General features: G+C 44.9%; 1 protein-coding gene across 1 annotated transcript in view; it reads left to right on the top strand.

Annotated features, from left to right (window-relative positions):
* The window catches only part of mmp23ba (matrix metallopeptidase 23ba), a 50,536-nt gene that overhangs the window by 17,647 nt on the left and 5,195 nt on the right, over positions 1-27,694 (top strand). The window contains exons 3-7 of the mRNA XM_085967471.1: positions 6,049-6,185; positions 6,738-6,905; positions 8,166-8,330; positions 16,176-16,286; positions 17,572-17,698. Of these exons, the coding sequence (XP_085823597.1) occupies positions 6,049-6,185; positions 6,738-6,905; positions 8,166-8,330; positions 16,176-16,286; positions 17,572-17,698 (708 nt within the window). The remainder of the gene's footprint in view (positions 1-6,048; positions 6,186-6,737; positions 6,906-8,165; positions 8,331-16,175; positions 16,287-17,571; positions 17,699-27,694) is intronic.

Genomic DNA, 27,694 nt, shown 5'->3' on the forward strand with positions numbered 1-27,694 from the left:
AGGAATGCTTTCAGGGGAAGGAGCAGGAAATATTGTATGTTATGTTGCTACAAGTATATGCCAAATAATGAGCAAAATTAGCACTAAAATTATGGATTGAAAAAGATGCGTAAATGCTTGAATAGAGGCAAAAACTCTCGGAGAGGGAGAACTGAAGAGTTGCTGCAGTCACTTTCAGTCCCAACAGCTTGACGTCCATAGTTAAGAGCATTGTAAGGGCGTGCTGATTGTCCTGTCACTAACATCACACCATCTCGGCTCACAAGCAACATGCAGAAGGTTCAATCGGACTTGACTGGTGAGGTTTATTCCAACAGAACATTTCCCAGTGTCTAATTCTTGTAAAGTGCTTCGGGCCAACTGGATCTACCTTAAGCTGTGTATATCGTGTACTTGTGCCTGGCCATCACGTAGCAGCTGGTGGCAAACTCATTGGATGTAGTTTATGTGGATTTTCATGAGCCAAATGGACTAATATTATTTCATCTGATCCTTATTAACAGTGTCAGCAAATGAAATATTTTCTCTTAGGTGTTTAGTGAGAGTCTTGATTATTTTTAGGCTATGGTTTCCTGCCACTGGAAACTAGTAAGGTTATTCCATCGCCACTATCAGTGCACCACATACATGGCCAATCCCAAGCAGCACAGCTCAAAACTGTAAATTCTCACCCAGTATGTACTAAATGAAGATCATCTAATCCACAAGCCACTGGCATAACTTTTCCCTGAAATTGCTTTCTTTAGAAGAGCATTCCTGGAGTCTGGGGACACTGTTTAACCTCTGGGACCTGCACCTGAGGTCAACACAGAGTGATGGGATGAAAGGTCTCTGATGCTTGTTGGCGGCATTGGTAATTGTCAACCTTTCAGATGGAATTGAGAATTCCTGCAAGTATCTGCCTCCCATTTTTCAGAGCAGCCTCTGTATTGTCACTCCCATCCACCTATTAGCCATTAGCTGTTGCTGGCATCAGGATTCAGCACTGTCCTTCCCCACATAAGCTTCCCTATATTAGAAGGTTAGCCTATTCCAGTGAGAAGGCTGTGTTAAAGCTATATTTACCACTTCGGCAACACTTGGAGTACTGCGTGCAATTCTGGTCGCCATATTATAAAAAGGATGTAGAGGCACTGGAGAAGGTGCAAAAAGATTTACAAGGATGATACCAGAAATGTGAGGGCATACTTATTAGGAAAGGATGAACTGGCTGGGTCTCTTTTCTCTTGATGGTTGAGGGGTGACCTAATAGAGGTCTTTAAAATGATGAAAGGTTTTGATAGAGTGGATACAGAATGTTTCCACTTGTTGGGAAGAGCAAAACTAGAGGCCATCAATATAAGATAGTCACCAAGAAATCCAATAGGGAATTCAGAAGAAACTTCTTTATCCAGAGAGTGGTGAGAGTGTGGAACTCGCTGCCACAGGGAGTGGTTGAGGCGAATAGTAGAGATACATTTAAGGGGAGGCTGGACAAACATACGAGGGAGAAGGGAATAGAGGGTTACGCTGATAGATGAGGAAAGACAGGAGGAGGCTCGGGTTTTAACGCTAGCCTGGACTGGTTGGGCCGAATGGCCTGTTTCTGTGTCGTAATATCCTGTGTAATAGCCTAGCCTCCTAAAGCCATTCCATTCCATTGCCATCTCTAAGCTGAGAGGAAGGAGAAGGTGCAGTGCTGAATCCTGGCTCCAGCAAAGGCAGATATCAGAGTGAAAGGACAGGGGGCAGGCTGGAGAATGGGAGGAAGATTAACGGGGCAACCTGTCTCAATAAAATCAGATTCTGACCATTTCACCTAATATCTAATGCTTGAACTGATTCGTTTCATTATATTGTCAGCGGATAAAGTATCAAAAATCAACTGATTTTACTGTGATGCATCTTAAAGAATTGAGGTTTGGACCTAAACTAGTAGCTTAGTGGCTGAAGTCACTGTCTGTTGTGGTACTGGGCCAGGTTCAGTATGGGCACTACACTTGGCTGCAGTGGACTAGAGAAGGAAGAAATCAGCCACACCTGATTGCGATCTGGCAGTTCTTGCTGAAAAGTGTGGATTTGGGATTAAACGGGATTGGGCTTGGCTGTGGTGGCTTGATGATTGAGTAGCTTTGCCAACACTCACATAGGAAGAATGCCAAGGGTGGGGTACTGGATGCCCACCAAACCACATGGAACCACGTTCCAGTGTGAATGAATGCCTTCAGGAAAGGAGCGGAGAAAGCTGGGGGAAATTAGAATTGAGACTATTTTGGATAAGTTTTCAAGGCGATTTGAATGCTGCACAGACAGTGAACTGCAGTTCAGACTGTGCACACAGTACAGCCATTAGTTATTTAGTTCAGGAGTCTGCATATTACTTTCTTGAGTTGTCTGATTCAGAACTCCCTTTGATGTGAAGCGAATTCTCAGCTAATCCTTTTAGAAACATTTCATTTCATGCAACATGCAAGCAGGAAAATGAGTTATGATTTAATCTTATCTTGTGTAACAAATTGCTTTGCATTCTTTTTGCAAAGAGTTGCTCTATATATCTCCTGATAACTGGAGCGCTGTGGCTTACCACATTGAGCTACCCTGTTTCTCCAAAGCTCTTGGTTTGGCAAAACTCCCCCTCAGCAATATCCTCAATGCAATGCAATGGATGTTGTAAAACCCAGTGATGTTCCCACTTCAATTTCTGAGCTGATTTGTAAAAAAAAACATAGATGTGGTGGAAGCTGATTCCATAAATAATTTTAAAAGGGAGTTGGACAGATACTTGAATTTACAGGATTATGGACAAAAAGTGGGAGAGTGGGATTGAGCACGACTGCTCTTTCAAAGAGCCAGCACTGGCACAACGGGCCGAATGGCCTCCTTCTGTGCTGTACGTTTCTATGATTCTGTGATAAAGCTGATTTAAAAATACATGATCATTAGGTGGGACAGAGTTGGCACTGCAGATAATTTTTGTTCTATTTTCGCATTCTGACAGCCCATGAAGCAGTTCAGTGATTTTTAGAGCCTTCAACTTGTCCAGTAACATTACTTACTCAAAGACGTTTGATAGTGGCCTCCCAGTCACACTTTTTAATTCTTAGGCTCAGCCAGGAAACCCAGTTTCAAATCCCTGTCTCCATTGGCATATGTGCCAGCTGTGGCTCAGTGGGCAGCACCCTCGCCTCTGAGTCAGAAGGTTGTGGGTTCAAGTCCCACTCCAGGGGCTTGAGCACAAAATCCAGGCTGACACTCCCAGTGCAGTGCTGGGGGAGTGCTGCACTGTTGGAGGTGCTGCCTTTCGGATGAGCCGTTACACCGAGGCCCCGTCTGCTCTCTCAGGTGGACGTAAAAGATCCCATGGCACTATTTCGAAGTAGAGCAGGGGAGTTATCCCCAGTGTCCTGGTCAATATTTATCCCTCAATCAACATCACTAAAAACAGATTATCCGGTCATTATCACATTGCTGTTTGTGGGAGCTTGCTGTGCGCAAATTGGCTGCCACGTTTCCTACATTACAACAGTGACTCCACTTCAAAAAGTACTTCACTGGCTGTAAAGCGATTTGTGACGTCTGGTGGTCGTGAAAGGCGCTATAGAAATGCAAGGCTTTCTTTTTTATGTCCACAGGGTTTCCCAGTAGAGTGAGTTTCCCAGTTTAGCCCAGGTGTTCAGAGGACAATGCAAGTTGTCCAAGGGGTATGAAACTATAAAAGAGAAGCAGAAAAATAAATCTAACAATGAAAGTGCAAGAAGACTGACAGTCAACATAAAGGGAAACAGCAAGGACTTTTCCAAAATACGTAGAAGAAGTAAGATTATAGTCAAAGAAGGGTTGGACCACTTGGTGAAGGGGCATTAAGAGGTATTTTGCCTCAGTTTATGCGAGGGAGGAGGAAGTCGGAGTGCATTAATATCGGATGAGGATGTGGAAGGACCACTACTGGAGTTTTTATTTTATTTAAAACTTTTCTTTTGTTCTATTGTAATTTCCTCTCCCATCAAGGCCTCATGCATCTGAGAGGAAGAGAAACCAGATTGTGGGCCTCCCTGCTGACTGCCAATGGCAATATTGTGCCTCCGCAGACAGGAGGTTGCTAACTGGGAGACGTGACAATATCTTGGTTCCCCTAAGGCGGATAATGCTCTGCCTCTACAACTGGGACTTCAACGTGTACCTACCAGCTGACTGATCACACAGGGTTAACAAAGAAACTGTGGCTGCAACTAAAATACAAAGCTGCGACTGTAGAAGTGAGGATTTTAATAAATTCTCTACCGACCTGCTTTGCTTCATTATTCCTTTATATCTTAACGCTTTGACACATGGTACTCCTCCGAATCACACGTTCTGAAATGTATACATTATTCATGATATCCTCATTAATTGAGAAGCCAGATAAAACGCTGCCTGTCTGTGTCTCGCTGTCACACACACTTTAAAGTCTTTATCTATCCACTTTTTTTTTTAAAGTGTAAATGTGATCTTGTTTCGGAATGTGTAACAATATAAATTCAAATTACTTTATCTGTTTGCAAAGACAAAGCATTAATACATTTGCCATGGTTTTTTTAAAAACTGATTCTGTTTAGCTAAAGATAACTAATTTTGTTGCATTAAAGAAGCTGATTCTGATTAAGTTGATTACATCCTTACAAAGTTTTGTGTCTGAATATAATGCAAGGAAATTCAATTCAGATAAATTACACGGTGCAGTTGTACTGCAGTGTGTCAGTGCAACATGACCATCACGTGTTGATGCAAATATCGCAGCAAAACCGTGGACTGAAGACGGCCATCTCATTTGTCAAAGTCTGCCAGCAATGCAAATCTATCCCCTTGAGGTTTGCACGGGCTACAGTATAACTGCAACTGATGCAAAACAGACCTTTTAAAATTAAATTTTAAAACTTTCTTCCCTCTCTGCAGAGCATTTATTTTTAAATAGGATGAAGCATTAGTTTGAAGATGCTACTCCGAAAATATAATTGGCTACACTGGACTTGTTTTTGATCTTGACAATTTCATCTATAGTATGGAAGGTTACCAGTATCTGTGCTGGCTGGTGTCTGAATCTGCTCGTCAGGCTTGAGACTAGTTCATCACTTGTCTACTGGACTGTAAGAAGGCAGTGTCATAAGAATTAGGAGCAGGAGTCGGCCATTCAGCTCTTCGAGCCTGCTCCGCCGTTCAATAAGATCATGGCTGATCTTCGACCTCAATTCCACTTTCCCGCCCGATCCCCATATCCTTTGGTTCCCTTATACGAAAGCAAAATATTGCGGATGCTGGAAATCTGAAATAAAAACAGAAAATGCTGGAAATACTCAGCAGGTCCGGCAGCATCTGTGGAGAGAGAAACAGAGTTAACGTTTCAGGCTGATGACCTTTCATTTGACGAAGGGTCATCGACCTGAAACATTAACTCTGTTTCTCTCTCTACAGATGCTGCCTGACCTGCTGAGTATTTCCAGCATTTTCTGTTTTTATTCCTTTGGTTCCCTTAGTATCCAAAAATCTATCGATCTCTTTTGAATATACTCAACGACTGAGCAGCCACAGCCCTCTGGGGTAGAGAATTCTGTGTCTTATCACAGGGAAAAGGGGCTCCAATTATACCTTGTTAGTTGAACCAAGTTAGTTGGCATCAAAGTCATAGAGGTCTTAAGCCAATCCAAATGTAGGCTTATGTATATGGCAATAGTGGAGAGACCATTGAGATGGTAAAGTAGAAAACGAATAAACGGGGCAATGCAGTAACTTTGCCATTGAATATTTGACTTCCAACCACAAGCTTATAAGTTCAAATGTTGTTGCTTTTGAACCACTGGAACACATATTATGGTGAGACATTTCAACTCCAAGGGAAGCGGTAGAGGTCAGTGTCCAATTCACCCAACTGAAACCACGTCATCTACCAGGCTGATCAAGATACAGTATTGGAAGTCACGGGAAAATCTACCCAATAAAGTTTCATGCCCATCTTGCCAAAGGTATATAGTAAATACCTTTTGTGTACATTTTATTTGTAATACCATCCATGAATGAAGTTGCTTCCATTCACAGAATTCTATCCTTTCCAAAAACCCTAAATGAAAAGGATACGGGTAAAGGAATCGCAGATGCTTTTCAAATGTGGAGCGAAGTTTCTCCTTTCAATTTCACTGAAGTTCCTGCAGATGTCAATGCTGATATTAAAATAGGTGAGTTGGAGGCAGTGGTTTTATTGGTGCCAAAAAATATATTAAAACATTTAAGATAGAAAGGGAGGAGATAATTGATCAACTAATCAAACTAGCCACAGTTCAGCTCCCTTCTGAAGGCACTCTACCCGATCTCCCTCTCCTCTTTCAAAGGCCTTCTCGAAGCTTACCTCTTTGACTTTGCCTCCAATCATCTTCCCTGACTTCACTGCACAATGTCTGGTTTTACCTCTCTGAAGTACTTTAAGATGTTTTATTTTGTTAAAGGTGCAATGCCAATGTTTAGTTGTTCAGAAGTGACTTTCTAGTCCGATTACAATTCAGTTCATTCAGACTCAGACTGGAGAGGGAAAATGGAAAGATCCAATTCTAAAATCCAATCAAATCTAAACGTTCATCCCAAGTTGCAAATTGGATTTCTCCCGAACATAACCGGATGTGGCTCAGAGAATTTGATGGACGCATTTGATCATAAGTTCCCTTTGAAACCTTTTTGATGGGAGAACAAGGCTGTGAATCCATTAATATTTTATTTTTCATCCTCTTTCCTAGGATTTTATTCCATAAATCACACCGACTGCTGGCAAACTCCTTCTCATCCCTGTTTTGATGGGATAACTGGAGAACTAGCCCATGCTTTCTTTCCATCCCATGGAGAAATCCATTTTGATGACTTTGAACATTGGATATTGGGTAAAACACACTTCAGCTGGAAGAAAGGTACAGTTTGTAAAATTGTGTTAAGAAAAATGAAAAATACTGAAATATTGCCCATTGATACTCTCTTATTCTGTCAGCTGTGGCTCAGTGGGCAGCACCCTCGCCTCTGAGTCAGAAGGTTGTGGGTTCAAGTCCCACTCCAGAGACTTGAGCACATAATTCTAGACACACTCCAGTGCAGTGCTGAGGGAGTGCTGCACTGTCAGAGGTGTTGTCTTTCAGATGAGACATTAAACCGAGGCCCCGTCTGCTCTCGCAGGTGGATGTAAAAGATCCCATGACACTATTTTGAAGAAGAGCAGGGGAGTTCTCCCCGGTGTCCTGAGGCCAATATTTATCCCTCAATCACCATAACAAAAACAGATTATCTGGTCATTATCACATTGCTGTTTGTGGGAGCTTGCTGTGCGCAAATTGGCTGCTGCGTTTCCTACATTACAACAGTGACTACACTTCAAAAGTATTTCATTGGCTGTAAAGTGCTTTGAGACGTCCAGTGGTCGTAAAAGGCGCTATGTAAATGCAAGTCTTTCTTTAACTAAATATTTGATTCAATTACAACTTTAACGTCTTTTAAGTCAAATTATACACAGTAACTATTTGTTCATATATTGGAGCTTCTGTTATTTCTTTACCAAAGTACAACAAATTCAACGTAATAACATGCTAAAAGATCTGCCACCATAATTAAAAATGAACATGAAATTTGCATCGAAAAATTCTTGCTCATTGTTTCACTGTCAGTTTCGCGAAGTGGCCATTCTTGAGAAGCTGCTGGTCTCTGGTCGTGAGGCTGCTTAATTCACAGGATTCAACAGAATGCCAATCCTCAATCAGCTGTTCGTAGCTCAGATGAAATCTTTGGTAGTTATGTAAATTGTAAATCTAGAAAACTTGGCTGACTCAATGCAGCACCTGCCGCAACACTGAGCCAAGACAGACCAGAATAGTCCCAGGATCAATCCTTGGCTTGTGCGAAGTGAGCTGATCTCGGCTGGAGGTGTTGAAAAAAATTTTTTTTTTTAAATTACCCTCAACACCCCTGAGCTGGGCGAGGGGAAATGTTGGCCAGTGTTCCTGCTCTTGATCACTGTAAGAGTTTCGGGCAATCGTCTGAAGTGTGGGATTCGTCTGGGAGTAAGTCTCCTATTTACCCGTAGCAGAACAAATGTATGGCGTGTGAAATGTATCTGTTAAATTTTCATGATTCCGAACTAAACGTTAATTATTTTTTTAATGTGATACTGTAATCTCTTGCAGTTGTCTGGCTCACTGACCTCGTGCACATTGCAGCCCATGAGATTGGACACAGCCTCGGACTAATGCACTCACTGAACTCGGATGCACTTATGAACAAAAATGCTACTTTAACAGGAAAAAATAAAATCACTCCGGACGATATATGGGGGCTTTGGAGGCTCTATGGTAAGACTTAATGCTGTGGTACTTTCCTCACCTGTAAGAGTAAAGGTGTGAGCAATGAATTGTACCATGGACTGGTGTGACACAGATTTATAGTCCTGGTTCCCACATTGTGGGTTCGTCATCTTGGCCGCACTGTCAGAGAAAGAAGAATGGAGGCCACGCACTTCACTGAGGGAAAGAGTAAAAACCTGCACGTAAGTCACATCAAGCATCCTTTCACATCTCCCACTGAACATAAGAACATAAGAATTAGGAGCAGGAGTCGGCCATTCAGCCCCTCGAGCCTTGCTCCCCCATTCAAGAAGATCATGGCTGATCATCGACCTCAACTCCACTTTCCTGCTCGATCCCCACATTCCTTGATTCCCCTAGAGCCCAAAAATCTATCGATCTCAGCCTTGAATATACTCAAAGACTCAGCATCCACAGCCCTCTGGGGTAGAGAATTCCAAAGATTCACCACCCTCTGAGTGAAGAAATTCCTCATCTCAGTCCTAAATAGCCGACCCCTTATCCTGAGACTATGCCCCCTAGTTCTGACTCTACAGCCAGGGGGAAACAGTCTCTCAGCATCTACCCTGTCAATCCCCCTCGGAATCTCTTCAGGTGAGACCCCCTGCTGCTAAGAGACCTCCCATCTAGTGGTGTGATCAACAACATCACAAGTGTAGCTGGAAGATCTGAGAGTAGAAGGCCGGTGAGGAACTAACGTGAGAACTGTCTTTAGTTACTGGACAACAACCTAAACACCAAGGAGTTTGAAAGTTACTAATAATGTACTGTGATGCTGGAAATATTTAACAGTCACTTTTCCAATGTTGTTAGAGATCACAGTCATACATTCTGTACTTACAATGTTCTTATTGTTGGCAATGGCTGGTATTTACATTAATGTCCTTTATTTTATTTTGCTAAAAATAAATTCAAACTCTGCATTGATATTTATAAAAACAGCTGAGAGAAAATGTGAGGTGAATTCAGCAGCTGGGGCATCTTCCAGTGATCAAATTGGTTCCATCTGCTGCATTTTCGACTTAAGTAAGGGAAATTAATCCTTGGAGGATAGAATCTAGGTCTATGGATTAATCGGTGCTCACTCCAACTGCAAGCTCAAAGCAGCCACGGTACAGTTCAGTAAAGTGTTAAAGCATGTGATGTGGGAGTACTGAAAGCTTCCCGCAGCTCCGTATCCCCCCACACACTTCAGTGCTTTCTCAGCCTCATGGGCTTTACTGCAATTATATAGGGCTCTGGTGAGACCACACCTGGAGTATGTGTACAGTTTTGGTCTCCTTACCGAAGGAAGGATATACTTGCCACAGAGGGAGTGCAATGAAGGTTCCCCAGACTGACTCCTGGGATGGGGGGATTGTCCTATGAGGAGAGATTGAGTAGACTAGGCCTATATTCTCTAGAGTTTAGAAGAACGATAGGTGATCTCATTGAAACATGCAAAATTCTTAGAGGGCTTGACAGGGTAGATGCATGGAGGATGTTTCCCCTGGCTGGGGAGTCTAGAACCAGGGGTCACAGTCTCAGAATAAGGGGTTGTCCATTTAGGACTGAGATGAGGAGAAATTCCTTCACTCAGAGGGTGGTGAATCTTTGGAATTCTCTACCCCAGAGGGCTGTGGAGGCTGTCGTTGAATATATTCAAGACAGAGATCGATAGATTTTTGAATATTAAGGGAATAGGGGATAGTGCAGGAAAGTGGAGATGAGGTAGAAGATCAGCCATGATCTTATTGAATGGCGGAGCAGGCTCGAAGGGCCAAATGGCCGACTCCTGCTCCAATTCTTATGTTCTTATTGTTGGTTGGTGTGGCCTCACAGCACAGACATCTCCCTAGTAGAGGCTGGAGCCCCTGACACACACAACCTTACTGAGCCTGTGTAACAAAGTGCTAATGGGCGTCTTCGATTCTCTCAAAGTTGATAACATTTCAAGCAAAAAATCTAAGATAGTCACTGATTAATCCAATCGGAATTCAGGAGAAACTTCTTTACCTTTCAAGCCTGCGCCGCCATTCAATAAGATCATGGCTGATCTTTGACCTCGACTCCACCTTCTCCGTATCTCTTGATTCCCTTGGTATCCAGAAAGAGTAGTTGAAGCGAATGGCACAGATGTATTTAAGGGAAAGCTGGATAAACATGTGAGGGAGAAAGGAATAGAAGGTTATGCTGGTGGGTTTAGATGAGATAGGGTAGGAGGAGGCTCGTGTGGAGCATAAACACCGGCATGGACCAAGTGGGCCAAATGGCCTGTTTCTGTGCTGTGAATTCTGTGTAAGTTATCTACAGATGGGATTTGTGTTAAGATTATCTGATTTTTTTTTTCTCTATAGAAAGGAATGCTTTTAATTTCTGGCAACTAAACGATTCTGTTTGAGACAATCTGTAGAAAAAGCATCACCCCTGTGTAAAGTCTGTGGGTTGTTTAGTTAATTAATACACAGACTACCAGAGTAACTTAAAACAGGACTTTACTATTCGAAGGTCAGGGCGAATCTGCCCAATAAATCCTGACACAGCACTTATATACTGGTGTGGTCACCATCGGTATTACAGTATACAGAAGCCAAACAAAGTAGTGCCACACCTAAAATAGTTCTCTTAAAGGTGAGCGGTTACATACAGTAGTTCTCTTAAAGGTAGACGGGTACATACACTACAATCCTCCCTTTTTAGCTTACAACATACTTATTCCCCATTAACATAACATATATTCAACTTCATGTAAAACATTTCACAGATATAGTCTCTGCGGGAAACAGTTCACAGATTCAGTCTCTGCGGGAACAGTTCACAGATTCAGTCTCTGGTCTTGACTCGGTCCGAACAACATCTCTGTGGTGTAGCCGGTTCACATTGCTAGCGTGACTCATCCAATAGTCTTTCCCTTGACTTAACAGCTTGAACTTCCGTCCTGCTGAACCAGCAGTGCTGACTTTTACAAACAGCTGGACTGCCTTGGTAATTTTTCCTACTTTCCAACTGATTTGGCTCCCTTCGTAGGGCCCACGTACATGATCTGGTAGAAGTGATAATGATTTAGATGGTTATCACCTTCTGCTTCGTCTTTTTCTTTTCTGCTTCTTGGAGACTCTCGGGGCTCCCTTATCAGCTGCCAGCTGTAGAGCCACCATCTCCCTATGTTCCTTAGACTTTAAGTGCTTCATCCTGATTTCTGCACTTTGGGAGTTTTCATCACAAGCTGGGCAGACCAAGTCCTCGTAATATTCCGTGTCACTCAACAGGTCAATGGTAATATTCGGTGTCGTCCTGAACTAGTCTAGCGAGAGGGCCTGCTACTTCTTCCTTACCCAACTGGACGTTAGCCGACTGTTGTTCCCTCCCTAGACATCTTTCCTGAAGAGACTTCTTCATGCGTTCATATTCATCCCGCTCTTCCTGGGTTTCCTGCAAATCCTTCACTAATGACCTCATTTGTGATTTCAATACTTCCCCTTCCATCGGGGATTGATTGATCGGGCTATTCAGTCCTTCTACTGAAGCAGCTGTTTCAACATTCTGTTGTTCACATTGACGTGATTCAGCGTACTTTTGGCATCCCAGTAAAATCTGTGTTGCAACCTCAGCTATTTCCATAACTTTTGAGAGCTCCGAACTCCTTCCCTTTGAAGATTGAAGCTCGTGTTCAAATTGTTCCCATTGTAGAGTCTTGTCCCTCAGCATATGAAGGAGTTGGCTGACCGTTAACTCTTCCACGGGAACACTGTGGATCAGAGTCTTCTCCATTTCATCCACCTTTTCCTCCAATGCTTTCACCTTCTTTTCCTCTTGTACTTTGGCTTTCAGCGCTCGGAGAAGTTGCGCCTTGATGCTCTCTAGCTCATGTTCAGGGGCCATTCTTACAGTCTCTGTGTTTCTTACAGTTTCCTTTTCTTCCACTGAAAGGATTCCCAGTTGAATCTGTTCTTCAAGTTGTTGAACCTCGGTCATTGCCGCCTCATATTTGTCTTGGGTTTCCTTCAATATTTTTATGAGTTCTTGGACATCTTGTCTTTCATGTTCTGCCATGTCTTTCACCTCTAATTTCTCATCTATGGATGGAACTTCTACCGATGAGTCTGTCTTGGCCTTGATCTCATCAAGAATTTCCTGCAGCCTTTGGACTTCTTGCTCATGTTCAACCTTTAGTTGCTCATATGCTTCCACTGAAACTAGCTTTTCGGAGGTTGCCGAGTTAACCCCCTCCAGGATTGTAGCCTGGGCCTGTTCATACTGTTCCTTCAACTTCTCCAACTCTGCTTGTAAGGAGTCGTAGAGAAGAACTGGAATAAAATCCTGGCTTCCTGAAGATTCCTCTTCATTTGCTTCTTTCTGCAAATATTCTAACTCCTGAGCAGCATAAGGGAGATGTGATCGGTAATTGGTCACGATGGCTCTATGGTCGCTCTCTGCTTGAGCTAGCTGCTTCTGTTGTCTTTCCAGATTCTCCCATTCGGTGTCATAGAACTTTTCCATTGTTTTCATCTCTTGTACGAGACGGTAACTCAATTGTTCTAATTGTTGTCGTAATTTGAAATAAAGTTGAGTCCGAGCTCGGTGTTCTTCCGTCATGGATATGTCCGTAAACTGAACAGACTCAGAATTCTCTGTCAAACTATGTTGTCGTTGTTCGGTGGAGTTCTGTTCTGAAACTTTGTTCTTCTCTGGAGCATACGCCTTTATGCATGCCTTCGTTTTTCCACCCTTAGTCGGCAAGTCCATTTTAGCCTTGTCTTTCATATTTGGGTTGGTCTTATCGTCATCCGTTTCAGAATCTGAGCTGATTGTCTGCACCGAGTCCTCACTCGTTATGGCTTGTAGATAGTGCCATTCCATGTCTATTTTCTTGATCCACTCCCATCCTAAAAGTGGTGGTCCTCCCTCAGGTAGTACGTATAAGTTCATTCTTGGGTGTTCTTTACCCCTATCTCTCACCTTGACTCTTATCTTTCCCATGGGGTATACTTTATGCCCCGTGTATGTCTGCAATACGAACTTGGTATCTCTTAGGGGTATATGTGAGAATAGCCGGTGGTAATCCCTTCGATTTATGACTGATAGAGCTGATCCAGTGTCCAACTCCATTTTCACTTGGACTCCAGCTACTTTTAGCATGACCCAGATAGTTTGTAGGTCAGCTTCCTCACTCACATTGTGAATTCTCAGACTACCCAGCTCCTGGCCGTTTGGGTCTGAGTCCGAATTCTGTTCGTCTGAACTCTTCTCAGCCACCTTGTGTACCTTGTTGTACTTTTCCTGTGATGGCTTCCATTGGTTGTTGGACTTCTTCCCTGACCGGCATACCTTAGCTATGTGACCCAGTTTGCCACATTTCCTACATTCCTGGTTCTTAAACCAGCATTGGTTCTGGTCGTGTGTTGTCTTCCCACAACGATAGCATTTTGTGGTACTCGAGGTAATTTGATCCACACTGAGTGCCGCTGCCTTTAGCTGCATTTCCGCAGTTCCCTTCGCTGCGGCTTCGTGCGATGCTGCAATAAGGACAGCCCTGTCAAGTGTAAGGTCGTTCTCTTCGAGTAGTCGCTTTTGTGTTCCTTCCTTTGACAACCCGCACACGAACTTGTCTCGCAATGCCTCTGTCAGATTCCCTCCAAACTGGCAGTATTTCGCTAGTCTACACAGTTCGACCAAGTATTCTGCATTGCTTTCGTCTTTCCGTTGTGTTCTCGCATAGAATTTGAATCGTTCCGCCAACATCAACGGTGTGGGGTTCAAGTGATCCTTCAGAACAGCCACAATATCATCGAAAGTCTGATCCGCCGGTTTAGCTGGTGATAGTAGATGCTTCAAGAGCCCGTATGTCTTCGCGCCCATCGAGTTTAGCAAGGTTATAGCTTTGTCAGCTTCTTCTATTTTATTGGCCTCGCAATAGATCTCAATGCGTTCCACATACGTGGCCCAGTCTTCTACCTCGGAATTAAAATCGTTGATGTTACCACGCTTAGGCATCTTCCTCTCTTCCTGATAACACCACGAATTATTTCTTTAAATTTTTTTTTTCCCCAAGATGGCGGTTCCCGCGAAAATGGCGGTTTCTCGCGCTTATCTTCTCTCCCCGCCCACTTCAATGGCGGTTTCCCGCTTCTGTCTTCTACCCCGCCTAATGGCGGCTTCCCGCGTTCCTTCCCTGGCGGGAGGGGTACACTTTCCCCACGGGCGACGGCCGCTGGCTTTCAGGTTCACAGCCTGCGCGTCGGCTTCAGGGCTTTCCCTTTTCTCGGCAGGGCAACCGGCGCTGGGTACACCCCGTTGACGGCGAACAGTTTCAGCCGCTGGGCTGGCTCTCGCTCGGTTCCCCTTGCTCGGGCTCTGTCACTCTCCCTCTCGCTCGGCTCTACCGGCGCTGGGTACCCCCCGTTGACGGAGAACAGTTTCAGCCGCTGGACTGGCTCTCGCTCAGTTCCCCTTGCTCGGGCTCTGTCTCTCTCCCGCTCGCTCGGCTCTACCGGCGCTGGGTACACCCCGTTGACGGAGAACAGTTTCAGCCGCTGGGCTGGCTCTCGCTCAGTCTCTCTTGGTCGACTCTGCCTCTCCCGCTCACTCGGCTCCCAATCGCCTCCCAGCCCTCTCGCAGTCCGGTGCTTCCCTCCCCGGCTGCGGCTGAGTTTATCTCTTCCCGCGCCTACGCTCCCGGTCGCAGCGCTTCGTGGCTTCGGTCGCTGCCCGGCGTTTTTCGCCGGTCGCGGTCTAGCTGTCTCACGACGCCGTTGCGTCCCCCAGCCTGTCTGTACCGCGGCTTCCTTGCTCCACGCTGCCCAGTCTCAGCGCCTCTGGACCCGACTTCTGTCCGGCTCCTTTCCCCCTCGACCATGGTCGAGTGCACCGCCCTTATCCTCCGGTTATTCTTTTTACTTTCCCTTACTCACAGTCACCGTGGCCGGCTTGCTTCTCGTGCTGATCGGCTCACTCCTCACCGTGGCAGAAGGGACAGTCAGTGCCTGTTGCTGATGGAAGTCTTTGTCTCTGAATTCTTCCTCCTTTCCAGCTCTGCAGACTCGAGTTTTCTCCCAGCAGAATGACGAGGGCGGTTGCCTCTTCTCGACGCTCGTTAACTGCTTCGGAAGTATTGTTGCCACAGGGTACGATCGGACTCGTCGCCACTGTAAAGTCTGTGGGTTGTTTAGTTAATTAATACACAGACTACCAGAGTAACTTAAAACAGGACTTTACTATTCGAAGGTCAGGGCGAATCTGCCCAATAAATCTTGACACAGCACTTATATACTGGTGTGGTCACCGTCGGTATTACAGTATACAGAAGCCAAACAAAGTAGTGCCACACCTAAAATAATTCTCTTAAAGGTGAGCGGTTACATACAGTAGTTCTCTTAAAGGTAGACGGGTACATACACTACACCCTGTACATTTATTATGTATCAAAATTATCCTCTGGCCAGTTTTGATGTCCATCAGACAGTTCAAAATAGATTTAACACATTACCCATCCACTCAATTTTATTTTTTCAGTGTTGTTTTTGTCAATTGCTAGTTGGGGCGCAGTTTGCTGAACCAATACACCGTGGCAAGTATTGACACATGCTATTTGGCACTTGGTGAATTCCCAATTTTGGGTAAAGCTCTAAGGGGAGTTGCTGAGGAGACTCCAGGAATTTCCTCATGGAGAGGAAGAGAAGAAAATAAACAAGTGAGTTAATCCTGGCAACCTCAACTGCGGCATTGCCAGAGCTAGATTACAGAGAATGGTGTGGGAGGAGGGGGCAAAGTATGAGCCATAGATCAGGGGGGAGTGATTTTACAAAGAAGGGCATGTTTCAGTATAATTACTGACCCAGCTTATTTCTTTTTAAGGTTGCCTGGACAGACTCGATGAATGTCCTTCCTGGGCGCAGAAGAGTTTCTGTGAAGAACATCCTACTCTAATGAGGAAGCATTGTCCTTATAGCTGTGACTTCTGCAACGGTACAAGAGCATCCTTTGCCATTAACTCAACAACTCTTCCCTCTTTCTGTTTTCATCCCTGTTCACTATAGATTACCGTAGCTTCATGCTCGGATTTTAACCCTAGGTTATGGTAGTGGGCACAGGAAAATCATAGCCATTTATTGCACACAATTTGCCAGCATGGACTGGTTGAGCCGAATGGCCTGTTTCTGTACCGTATATTCTCTGTAACTCATTTCTGATTGTGAACTCATGAATTCCACAATAACACCTAATTGCTGTGGGGACAGAGGTCCAACAATTAGAAATAATGGGAACAGTTTTCCAGTCAAGGTCGTTATTTATTTTATCCATCTTGTTGACTTCACCGCAGCTGTCAGCCATTCCAGGTGTACAGGCAGATGGCTTTCAGCACCTTTTCACTGCTTTCTCAAGATAGAAAATCTCAGTTTATCTCTTTCTTACTTTGTAATCCAGGGCAGAATTCTGGGACTATTTTGCCATTTTGAAATTTAAAGGGCCACAGTGGTTGTACTGTCTCTATGAATTGGCACTTAAATTCTAAAGTCAAAAGGGTGCAGTACTTTTTAAAATACTTGTTCCTGGGATGTGGGCGTCGCTGGCGAGGCCGGCATTTATTGCCCGTCCCCTAATTGCCCCCGAGAAGGTGGTGGTGAGCCGCCGCCTTGAACCGCTGCAGTCCGTGTGGTGAAGGTGCTCCCACAGTGCTGTTAGGGAGGGAGTTCCAGGATTATGACCATGTTCTTGGAAAACTAGCTGGACTCGAGGTATTGCTGCCATAAGCCCAGTAAACAGGCAACACGTGCCCCTCCTTTTATTGAAAGCAGACGGTTGTTCCTGGATGACAGATCTAGAGAGTCTGTTTATCTTTTACTGTTCAAGACTTCACTTTGTGACTTGGCCAAGGATTTGCAAAACTCATCACAGCCCCCATCAATCTAGATTTGAGGCAACACTTGGACTTGGCGCTCTGAAGTAATTATTCTAGTGTTTTCGAGTTTCGATCGCCTAGAATTTCCCAGATTTTTTCTCCCAAATTGGCCATTGGGTTTTTTATCTGGTTTTTCGCCTCTCCCAGGAGATCACATGGGTTCGGGTGGGATGGAGAGTGAAAGTAGATTTGAGGTTATGATCAGATCAGCCATGATCTTATTGAATGGCGGAGCAGGCTCGAGGGGCCAATTGGCCTACTCCTGCTCCTATTTCTTATGTTCTTATGTTTTTCATTTTGCAATAATACACCTAGCCTGAAATATGAATGTGTTGATGTGTTGTTCTGCAGATCCACCCATTGCCACCGATGCGCCGACACCTGTACCTCCCAGGACTAAGGTTAAGCGAGTTCCCAAAGGACGTAATGTTACAGTTCGATGTGGACAAAAGATTGCTCATAAGAAAGGGATGGTGCAGTAAGTAATGTGTTCTTCAAATGGTCCATACTTCTGAATGTGTTACTTCAGTGACTTAATACTGTATATGATTTATTTCCATCTTGGGCAGCCAGTGTCAGCGTCAGTAATGACCAGGCTAGTTAGATGCAGAGTATAAAGTTCCCTTTACTTTGCCCCAACAATGTATTTCCACCCAACCTGAGGGTAGCACCTCCAAATATACCAATGTAACATTGTTCCAGCAGCCATCTTTATAGTCTTTCCTTGTGAGATTTTTAAAATTCATTCCTGGGATGTGGGCATCGCTGGCAAGGCCAGCATTTATTGACCATCCCTAGTTGCCCTCCAGAAAGGTGGTGGTGAGCCGCCGCCTTGAACCGCTGCAGTCCGTGTGGTGAAGGTGCTCCCACAGTGTTGTTAGGGAGGGAGATCCAGGATTTTGATCCAGCAACGATGAAGGAACGGCCGATATATTTCCAAGTCAGGATGTTGTGTGACTTGGAGGGGAACTTGGAGGTGGTGGTGTTCCCATGCGCCTGTTGCCCTTGTCTTTCTAGGTGGTAGAGGTCGCAGGTTTGGGAGGTGCTGCCGAAGAAGCCTTGGCGAGTTGCTGCAGTGCATCTTGTAGATGGTACACACTGCAGCCACGGTACGCCGGTGGTGGAGGGAGTGAATGCTTAAGGTGGTGGATGGGGTGCCAATCAAGTAGGCTGCTTTGTCCTTGATGGTGTCGAGCTTCTTGAGTGTTGTTGGAGCTGCACTCATCCAGGCAAGTGGAGAGTATTCCATCACACTCCTGACTTGTGCCTTGTAGATGGTGGAAAGGCTTTGGGGAGTCAGGAGGTGAGTCACTCGCCACAGAATACCCAGCCTCTGAAATACAAATTTAGTGCCAGTTATTAGGTGCAGTTTCCTCCTGTTGGCCTATGCCCACCAGGAGTTGGATTGAGCTTCATTTTGCAGAGGATTTATAGCCAACAGACAGGCTGATGTGGACGTGAGCCTTGGTCAGTGTCTAACCCACTGCAGCTAATCCACCACTTTTCAAAAGGAATTAATCAGCATGGCATTAATTACTGGTACACATGCCCACTACTACTCTGTGGGGAAAATATTACCGATCTCTATTCTTGTTAAATCTCTGCCCATGTGCTTTGATGTTCTTCTCACAGTTGGGTCTAATTTAAATATCTGCTTAGTATCTAAATTATTCATACTCCTTATGGATCTGAGTAACATCCCTGGAAATGTATTGCCTATGGAACGAGGCCAGATTGATTGATGTGGAAACTAGTCAGCTTACTAGAGCTTTGATTTAGATGATGATTAAATTACACATGGTCAAGGCATTAACAAGTCCGCAGAAACCAGATGCCTTGCTCATCAGAATTCTCTGCAATAGTTTGCACCATTACATCTTTAATCATGGATGATTGGCAGAGGCTCTTGTACTTTCGGATGAGATGTTAAACCGAGGCCCCGTCTGCTCTCTCAGGTGGATGTAAAAGATCCCATGGCACTATTTCGAAGAAGAGCAGGGGCAGCACGGTGGCGTAGTGGTTAGCACTGTTGCCTCACAGCGCCAGGGACCCGGGTTCAAATCCGGCCTCGGGTCTGTGTGGAGTTTGCACATTCTCCCCGTGTTTGCGTGGGTTTCCTCCCACAGTCCAAAGATGTGCGGGTTAGGTTGATTGGCCATGATAAAAATTGACCCTTAGTGTTAGGGGGGATTAAATACGTGGGGTTACGGGGATAGGGCTTGGGTGGGATGGCTGTCGGTGTAGGGACCGGGTGCTAGGGTTTGGATGATCAGCCATGATCTCGTTGAATGGCGGAGCAGGCTCGAAGGGCCGAATGGCCTACTCCTGCTCCTATCTTCTATGTTTCTAATGTTATCCCCGGTGTCCTGGCCAATATTTATTCCTCAATCACCCGACGAAGGAGCAGCGCTCTGAAAGCTTGTGATTTCAAATAAAGCTGTTGGACTATAACCTGGTGTTGTGTGACTTCTAACATCACTAAAAACAGATTATTTGGTCATTTTCAACATTGCTGTTTGTGGGAGCTTGCTATGCACAAATTGGCTGCCGCGTTTCCCACATTACAACAGTGACTACATTCCAAAAGTACTTCATTGGCTGTAAAGCGCTTTGAGACGTCTGGTGATCGTGAAAGGCGCTATAGAAATGCAAGTCTTTCTTTCATTACTGTTTTAATGCGGGCAAATTAACCCATCGTCTTTAGTTAGAGATCTGACCTCCAGGAATGAGCGGAGGTTTGCATCGTCCACATATAACATTGCATCACAGGGCTTCTGGCAGCCCTTCTCTTGCACTGGTAAAAGGAGCTGGGCTCCTGTCTGAAGCTCCCTCGTGAGTAGGCACTGGAGGTGGCCTTAAGGAAGCAGACTTAATGCCACCCTCCGGAGAGACAGCGACCTCTGCGCCCACACCGGTGTTGGGCACAGGCTGAGATGCTACTGGTTGGCTGAATAGTTCCAACTAGGTCTTGGAGGTTCTGTGTGTGTGTGGTTTTCCGACTGACCCTGAAGCTGCCACTCCGCAAGCCATTAACGTCCTTACTACCTCCTCCTGATGCATTATTGCAGCAGACACATCCAGGACTCTCGCTGTCTCCAGGGTGTTTTGCAGGACTTGAGAAACTACCTGCAGTGTGTGGCAGATTCAGTCGTGGATGCATCTGCCCTCCCATGTGGACGTAAAAGATCCCACAGCACTATTTTGAAGGAGAGCAGGGGAGTTCTCCCCGGTGTCCTGGTCAATATTTATCCCTGAACCAACATCACTAAACTGATTAGCTGGTGTTTGTGGGAGCTTGCTGTGCGCAAATTGACTGCTGCGTTTCCTACAGTGACTACACCTCAAAAAGTACATCACTGGCTATAAAGTGTTTTGGGACGTCCTGAGGTTGTGAAAGGTGCTGTAGAAATGCAATTCTTTCTTAAAATGTTGTTTTACCGTTGAAAGTTGTATAATTTGAAAGTTGTATAATTTGAACCCTAGCGAGATTCAGCAGTTCCTCTGCAATCCCAAATCTTTATTTGGAGACAGACTTTAACAGTTTTGGACAGGCTGCGGTTTTTTTTTTTTAACCACTGACATGAGATGGACTGAGAACTGATTGCAGGCAGCATCGACAGAACCAGAGACCCAGAAATTAAAGGGATCATGAACACTCCACTGGTCCGACTTGTGTAACTATTTTCAGATTCAGGCCAGAACAAATAACATTTGAGGTTTCTCAAGAATCTAATGTTTGCTGGCTAGACATGCAATGGCTTATTATGTAAACAGTTGGTTCATGTGCACCCAATCCATCACTCTGCAAACTGCAGTGCAGATAAAAAAAAATAAATGAAAGAAAGACAAATCCTGGTCAGCACTTAATAAGCTAATGGCAGCTGGACTGGCCCGAGTGGCCCTGGGCTACAGAGGGACAAATGAGCCCGGCTTCCTGTTCCTGATCACTATCCAGTGATGCCTGAAATTGCTTGTACGTAGACCCCAGGGCAGGGCAGGACAGGTCCCTCCGCGTTCAAGTAATCTTGACTGGGCAGGCTGATGTGAAGAGTGAAGCTTCGGCAAGGCAGCAGGTGGGTGCATGCGGAGCTCTCTGAATCGCCTGACAGCAGAGGAGCTGTGGGTGGGGACGTATTTTGAGTAATAGTTAATTGCAAGCTGTAAAGTCCGTTGGCCATTACAGTTTCAGCATTTTTATCACTGCTGACAACCCAGAACCACAAGACATTTTGAATTTGTTAAATTAAAGCAGCTCTGGGGGGGAAGTCTGGAAAGGCGACTCTGATTGCTGCGCTGTTCATTACGGCCTCGTATAATTTCACACACAATCACCATCATTCTGCCCACTTTATTTAGATTCAATTACAACTATGACGTCTGATATTGACCGCTCGAACTCTTGCTATTTAATTCACTTTCTGCTCTGACAATGCTGGGTGTGTGGTTGTCAGCACTCGGTGCTCTCGTCAAGGATATTCTCTACCTACATCAGTGACTCATTGAAGATTGTTACAGTCTATAGCAAGTCATACTGTCAGTGTCAACTGTGGCTCAGCTGGGCAGCACCCTCGCCTCTGAAGGTTGTGGGTTCAAGTCCCACTCCAGCGACTTGAGCACAGAAATCTTGGCAGACGCTCCCACAGCACTATTTTGAAGGCGAGCAGGGGAGTTTCTCCCCGGTGTCCTGGTCAATATTTATCCCTGAACCAACATCACTAAACTGATTATCTGCTGTTTGTGGGAGCTTGCTGTGCGCAAATTGACTGCTGCGTTTCCTACATTCCAACAGTGTCTACACCTCAAAGTACATCACTGGCTGTAAAGTGTGTTGGGACGTCCTGAGGTTGTGAAAGGCGCTGTAGAAATGCAATTCTTTCTTAAAATGTTGTTTTACCGTTGAAAGTTGTATAATTTGAACCCTAGCGCGATTCAGCAGTTCTTCTGCAAACCCAAATTTTTATTTGGAGACAGATTTTAAGAGTTTTGGACAGGCTGCAGTTTTTTTTTAACCACTGACATGAGATGGACTGAGAACTGATTGCAGGCAGCATCGACAGTGCAGTGCTGAGGGAGTGGTGCAGTGCTGAGGGAGTGTTGCACTGCCGGAGGTGCTAGCTTTCGGATGAGATGTTAAACCGAGGCCCCGTCTGCTCTCAGGTGGGTGTAAAAGACCCCATGGCACTATTTTGAAGGAGAGCAGGGGAGTTCTCCCCAGTGTCCTGGCCGATATTTATCCCTCAACCAACATCACAAAAACAGATTATCTGGTCATTATCACACTGCTGTTTGTGGGAGCTTGCTGTGCGCAAATTGGCTGCCGTATTTCCTACATTACAACAGTGACTACACTTCAAAAGTACTTTATTGGCTGTAAAGCGTTTTGAGACGTCCGGTGGTCATGAAAGGCGCTATAGAAATGCAAGTCTTTCTTTTCCTTTTTGTATGTCAAAGCTATTTAATTACCTTAAGTTTAAATATATTACAAAAACTTTATCTTAATGCCCATTTAGCTGCTAAAATTTCTTATACAGTCTGCTTTTTGGGCCAAATGGCCTGTTTCTGTGCTGTATGTTCTATGTAATTATCAGTAATACATTAGTGGATCCTAAATAACTACATTTGCCATCATCACATTGTTAGCTGATATTGTTAACGGTTCTCTCTTCTCCCTCTGCTCAAAACCAACCTTCGACCCCTCCATCCCTGCAAACTACCATCTCCAACCTCCCTTTCCTCTCGAAAGCCCTTGAACGTGTTGTCGCCTCCCAAATCCGTGCCCATCTTTCCCGCAATTCCATGTTTGAATCCCTCCAATCAGGTTTCCGCCCAGCCACAGTACCGAAATGGCTCTCGTCAAAGTCACAAATGATGACATCCATTGTGACTGTGACAAAGGTAAACTATCCCTCCTCGTCCTTCTTGACTTGTCTGCAGCCTTTGACACGGTTGACCACTCCATCCTTCTCCAACGCCTCTCCACCGTCGTCCAGCTGGGTGGGACTGCACTTGCCTGGTTCCATTCTTATCTATCTAATCGTAGCCAGAGAATCACCTGCAACGGCTTCTCTTCCCACTCCTGCATTGTTACCTCTGGTGTCCCCCAAGGATCTATCCTTGGCCTCCTCCTATTTAAGAACATAAGAAATAGGAGCAGGAGTAGGCCAATCGGCCCCTCGAGCCTGCTCCGCCATTCAATAAGATCATGGCTGGTCTGATCCTAACCGGCAATCCACTATCACAGAACCATCTCCTGAATCTAACAGAATTAGACACACGAAAGAGGAGCAGGATCAGGCTACACGGCCCCTGGGCCCGCTCCGCTACCCACAGGGCCATGACCGATCCGAACCTAGACTCATGTCCAAATTCCTGCCCGCTCCCCGTAACCCTTAATTCCCTTTACTTCTAGGAAACTGTCTATTTCTGTTTTAAATTTATGTAATGATGTAGCTTCTACAGCTTTTTGGGGCAGCATATTCCATGGACCTACCACCCTCTGAGTGAAGTAGTTCCTCCTCATCTCAGTTTTGAAAGAGCAGCCCCTTATTCTAAGACTATGCCCCCTAGTTCTAGTTTCACCCATCACCAATGAGTAGAGTCCCAATCTACTCAACCTCTCCTCTTATGTCCATCCCCTCATCCCCGGGATTAACCGAGTGAACCTTCTTTGTACTGACTCGAGAGCAAGTATGTCCTTTCTTAAGTATGGACACCAAAACTGTACGCAGTATTCCAAGTGCGGCCTCACCAATACCTTGTACAACTGAAGCAATACCTCCCTATTTTTATATTCTATCCCCCTAGCAATGAAAGCCAACATTCCAATGGCCGCCTTAATCACTTGCTGCACCTGCATACTAACCTTTTGAGTTTCGTGCACCAGGACCCCCAGATCCCTTTGTACTTCAGTACTTTCCAGTTTCTTGCCATTAAGATAACTTGCTCTACGATTTTTCCTGCCAAAGTGCATAACCTCACACTTTCCAGTATTGTATTCCATCTGCCAAATCTCTGCCCACTTACTTAGCCTGTCGATGTCCCCTTGCAGGTTTTTTATGTCCTCCTCACTCACTACTTTCCCTCCCATCTTAGTATCATCTGCAAACTTTGATATGTTACACTCGGTCCCCTCCTCCAAATCGTTAATATAGATTGTAAAGAGTTGGGGACCCAGCACTGACCCCTGCGGAACACCACTAGTTACTGATTGCCAGTCTAAGAATGAACCATTTATCCCAACTCTCTGCCTTCTGTTAGATAGCCAATCCTCTATCCATGCCAGAATATTACCCCCAATCCCGTGATTTTTTATCTTAAGCAATAATTTGTGTGGCATCTTGTCAAATGCCTTTTGGAAGTCTAAATACACTACGTCCACTGGTTCCCCTTTATCCACCCTATACGTTACTGCCTCAAAGAACTCCAGCAAATTTGTCAAACATGACTTCCCCTTCATAAAACCATGCTGACTTTGTCCTATTAAATTATGATTATCCAAATGTCCTGTTACTGTCTCCTTAATAATGGACTCCAAAATTTTACCTACCACAGATGTTAGGCTAACCGGTCTATAGTTTCCAGCCTTCTGTCTACTGCCCTTTTTAAATAAGGGTGTTACATTAGCAGTTTTCCAGTCTGCCGGGACCTTTGCCGAGTCCAGGGAGTTTTGGAAAATTATTACCAATGCATCCACAATCCCTACCGCCACTTCCCTCAAGACCCTAGGATGTAAGCCATCAGGTCCAGGTGATTTATCCGCCTTGAGTCCCATTATTTTACCGAGTATCACTTCCTTAGTGATTTTGATCGTGTTTAGCTCCTCCCCCCCTTTAGCCCCCTGTTTGTCCAGTGTTGGGATATTCTTAGTGTCTTCTACTGTAAAGACTGATACAAAATATTCATTCAGTGTTTTTGCCATCTCCATATTTCCCACCATTAATTTCCCGGTCTCATCCTCTAAGGGACCAACATTTACTTTAGCCACCCTTTTTCTTTTTATATAACTATAAAAACTCTTACTATCTGTTTTTATATTTTTTGCTAATTTACTTTCATAATCTATCTTCCCTTTCTTAATCAATCTTTTTGTTATTTTTTGCTGTCTTTTAAAGTTTTCCCAATCCTCTATCCTCCCACTAGATTTGGCTACCTTATATGCCCTTGTTTTTAGTCGAATACTATCCTTAATTTCTTTACTTAGCCACGGATGGCTGTCTTTTCTTTTACACGCTTTTCTTCTCAGTGGAATATATATTTTTTGGAAGTTGTAAAATAACTCCTTAAATGTACACCACTGATCATGTATCGTCTTACCCTTTAATCTATTTTCCCAATCCACTCTACTCAATTCCGCTCTCATACCTTCATAGTCTCCTTTATTCAAGCTTAGCACGCTTGTTTGAGATCCAACCTTCTCACCCTCTAATTGAATATGGAATTCAACCATGTTATGGTCACTCATTCCAAGGGGATCCTTTACTAGGACATTTTTAATTAATCCTGTCTCGTTACACAGGACCAGATCTAAGGTTGCTTGCCCCCTGGTCTTCAGTTACATACTGCTCAAGAAACCCATCCCTAATACACTCAATGAACTCATCCTCAAGGCTGCTCTGCCCAATTTGATTTGTCCAATTAATATGATAGTTGAAATCCCCCATAATTATAGATGTTCCCTTATTACAAGCCTCAACTATTTCCTGATTGATACTCTGTCCAACAGAGTTGCCACTGTTCGGAGGCCTATAGACTACGCCCACTAGTGTTTTTTTCCCCTTATTATTCCTTACCTCCACCCAAACTGTTTCATTATCCTGATCTTTTGACCCAATATCATTTCTCTGTATTACAGTGATTCCTTCCTTTATTAACATAGCCACCCCACCTCCCCTTCCTTCCTGCCTGTCCTTCCTGATCGTTAAATAACCTGGTATGTTTAATTCCCAGGCATTGTCACCCTGCAGCCATGTTTCTGTAATGGCCACAAGATCATACCCATATGTAGTTATTTGTGCCATTAACTCATCTATTTTGTTACGAATGCTACGTGCATTCAGATAGAGAACTTTCAAAGATGTTTTGTGACACTTAGTTCCTGCTTTTGCCCTTATTACTTTACCTTTTACTCCATACATTCTGCCCCTTCCTGACACGCTCTGGTTTTTAATTTACCCACTGCTACCTAAGTCTATTACCTTCTCTGTTGTCATTTTTATTATTTGCTCTCTAGGAACCTCCCCCCCACTTGTTAGTTTAAAGCCCTCTCTACAGCCCTAGTTATATGATCCGCCAGGACTCTAGTCCCAGCACTGGCCAAGTGAAGCCCGTCCCAACGGAACAGCTCCCTCCTGCCCCAGTACTGGTGCCAGTGTCCCAGGAAGCAAAACCCATTTCTCCCACACCAGTCTTTGAGCCACGCATTTAACTCTCTAATTTTATTTGTCCTAGCCAAATTCGCTCGTGGCTCAGGTAGTAATCCAGAGATTATTACCCTTGTGGTTCTGCTTTTTAATTTGGCCCCTAGCTGCTCAAACTCCCTCAGCAGAACCTCCTTCCTTGTCCTATCTATGTCGTTGGTACCAACATGGACCACGACAACTGGATCCTCCCCCTCCCACTCCAAGTTTCTCTCCAGTCCAGAGTGTGGTAAACCACTGTTTGTATTCCACTGTGTACATGCCTGGACATGCCGCGGCTGACTCCTCCCACAAGTCCTAGTATAAAGGTGACTGCTCCCCAGCCCTTTGTATTTCTGGACCGGTCGACCACTCGAGGCAGACCTTCATTCTTTTGTTAATAAAAACCTTTAGTTACTCTCTTAACTCTCAGTCTTTTATGAGTAATTGATAGCGCATCAATTTTGTTAACAAAATTTTTATAATGGAGAAGATCCTCACACCAGCATGCCTGGACTTAGATCATCAGGAGGCGGACTCATCCACCAAGTTTACTCACTGGCTTAAGTGTTTCGAAAAATTCCTGACCGCCTCCGCAGCAATCAAATCAGACAAGGACAAACTGGATGTCCTGACCTCCAAAGTGAACCACCGAGTGTACTCGGTCATCCAAGACGCGACCTCGTACGCGGACGCTATCAAGCTCCTCAAGGACCAGTACACGCGCCCAGTGAACGAAGTGTACGCCAGGCACCTTCTGGGGAGTCGTAAACAACCACCTGGGGAATCGACCGTGGAATACCTTCAGGCACTGTCTGTGCTTGGCCGGGCCTGTGGTTGTAAGGATGTAAAGGCCGCCGTGTACACAGAGGAACTTATCCGGGATGCTTTTGTAGCGGGCCACAGATCCAATTACACCCGACAGCGACTGTTGGAGCAGAGTGACCTCGACCTCAACAAGGCCTCTGAACTCGCACTATCATTGGATGCAGCCTACCGGGGCATGGATGCCTACTCCTCTGCACCGTGGACGCCGCGGGGAATGACAGCCTGGGACACGGTAGGACCGCCTCATAGCG

The sequence above is a fragment of the Somniosus microcephalus genome, chromosome 25 (genome assembly GCF_052327205.1).
Source record: "Somniosus microcephalus isolate GS21.2 chromosome 25, FLI_Smic_1.0, whole genome shotgun sequence".
Taxonomy (NCBI): domain Eukaryota; kingdom Metazoa; phylum Chordata; class Chondrichthyes; order Squaliformes; family Somniosidae; genus Somniosus; species Somniosus microcephalus.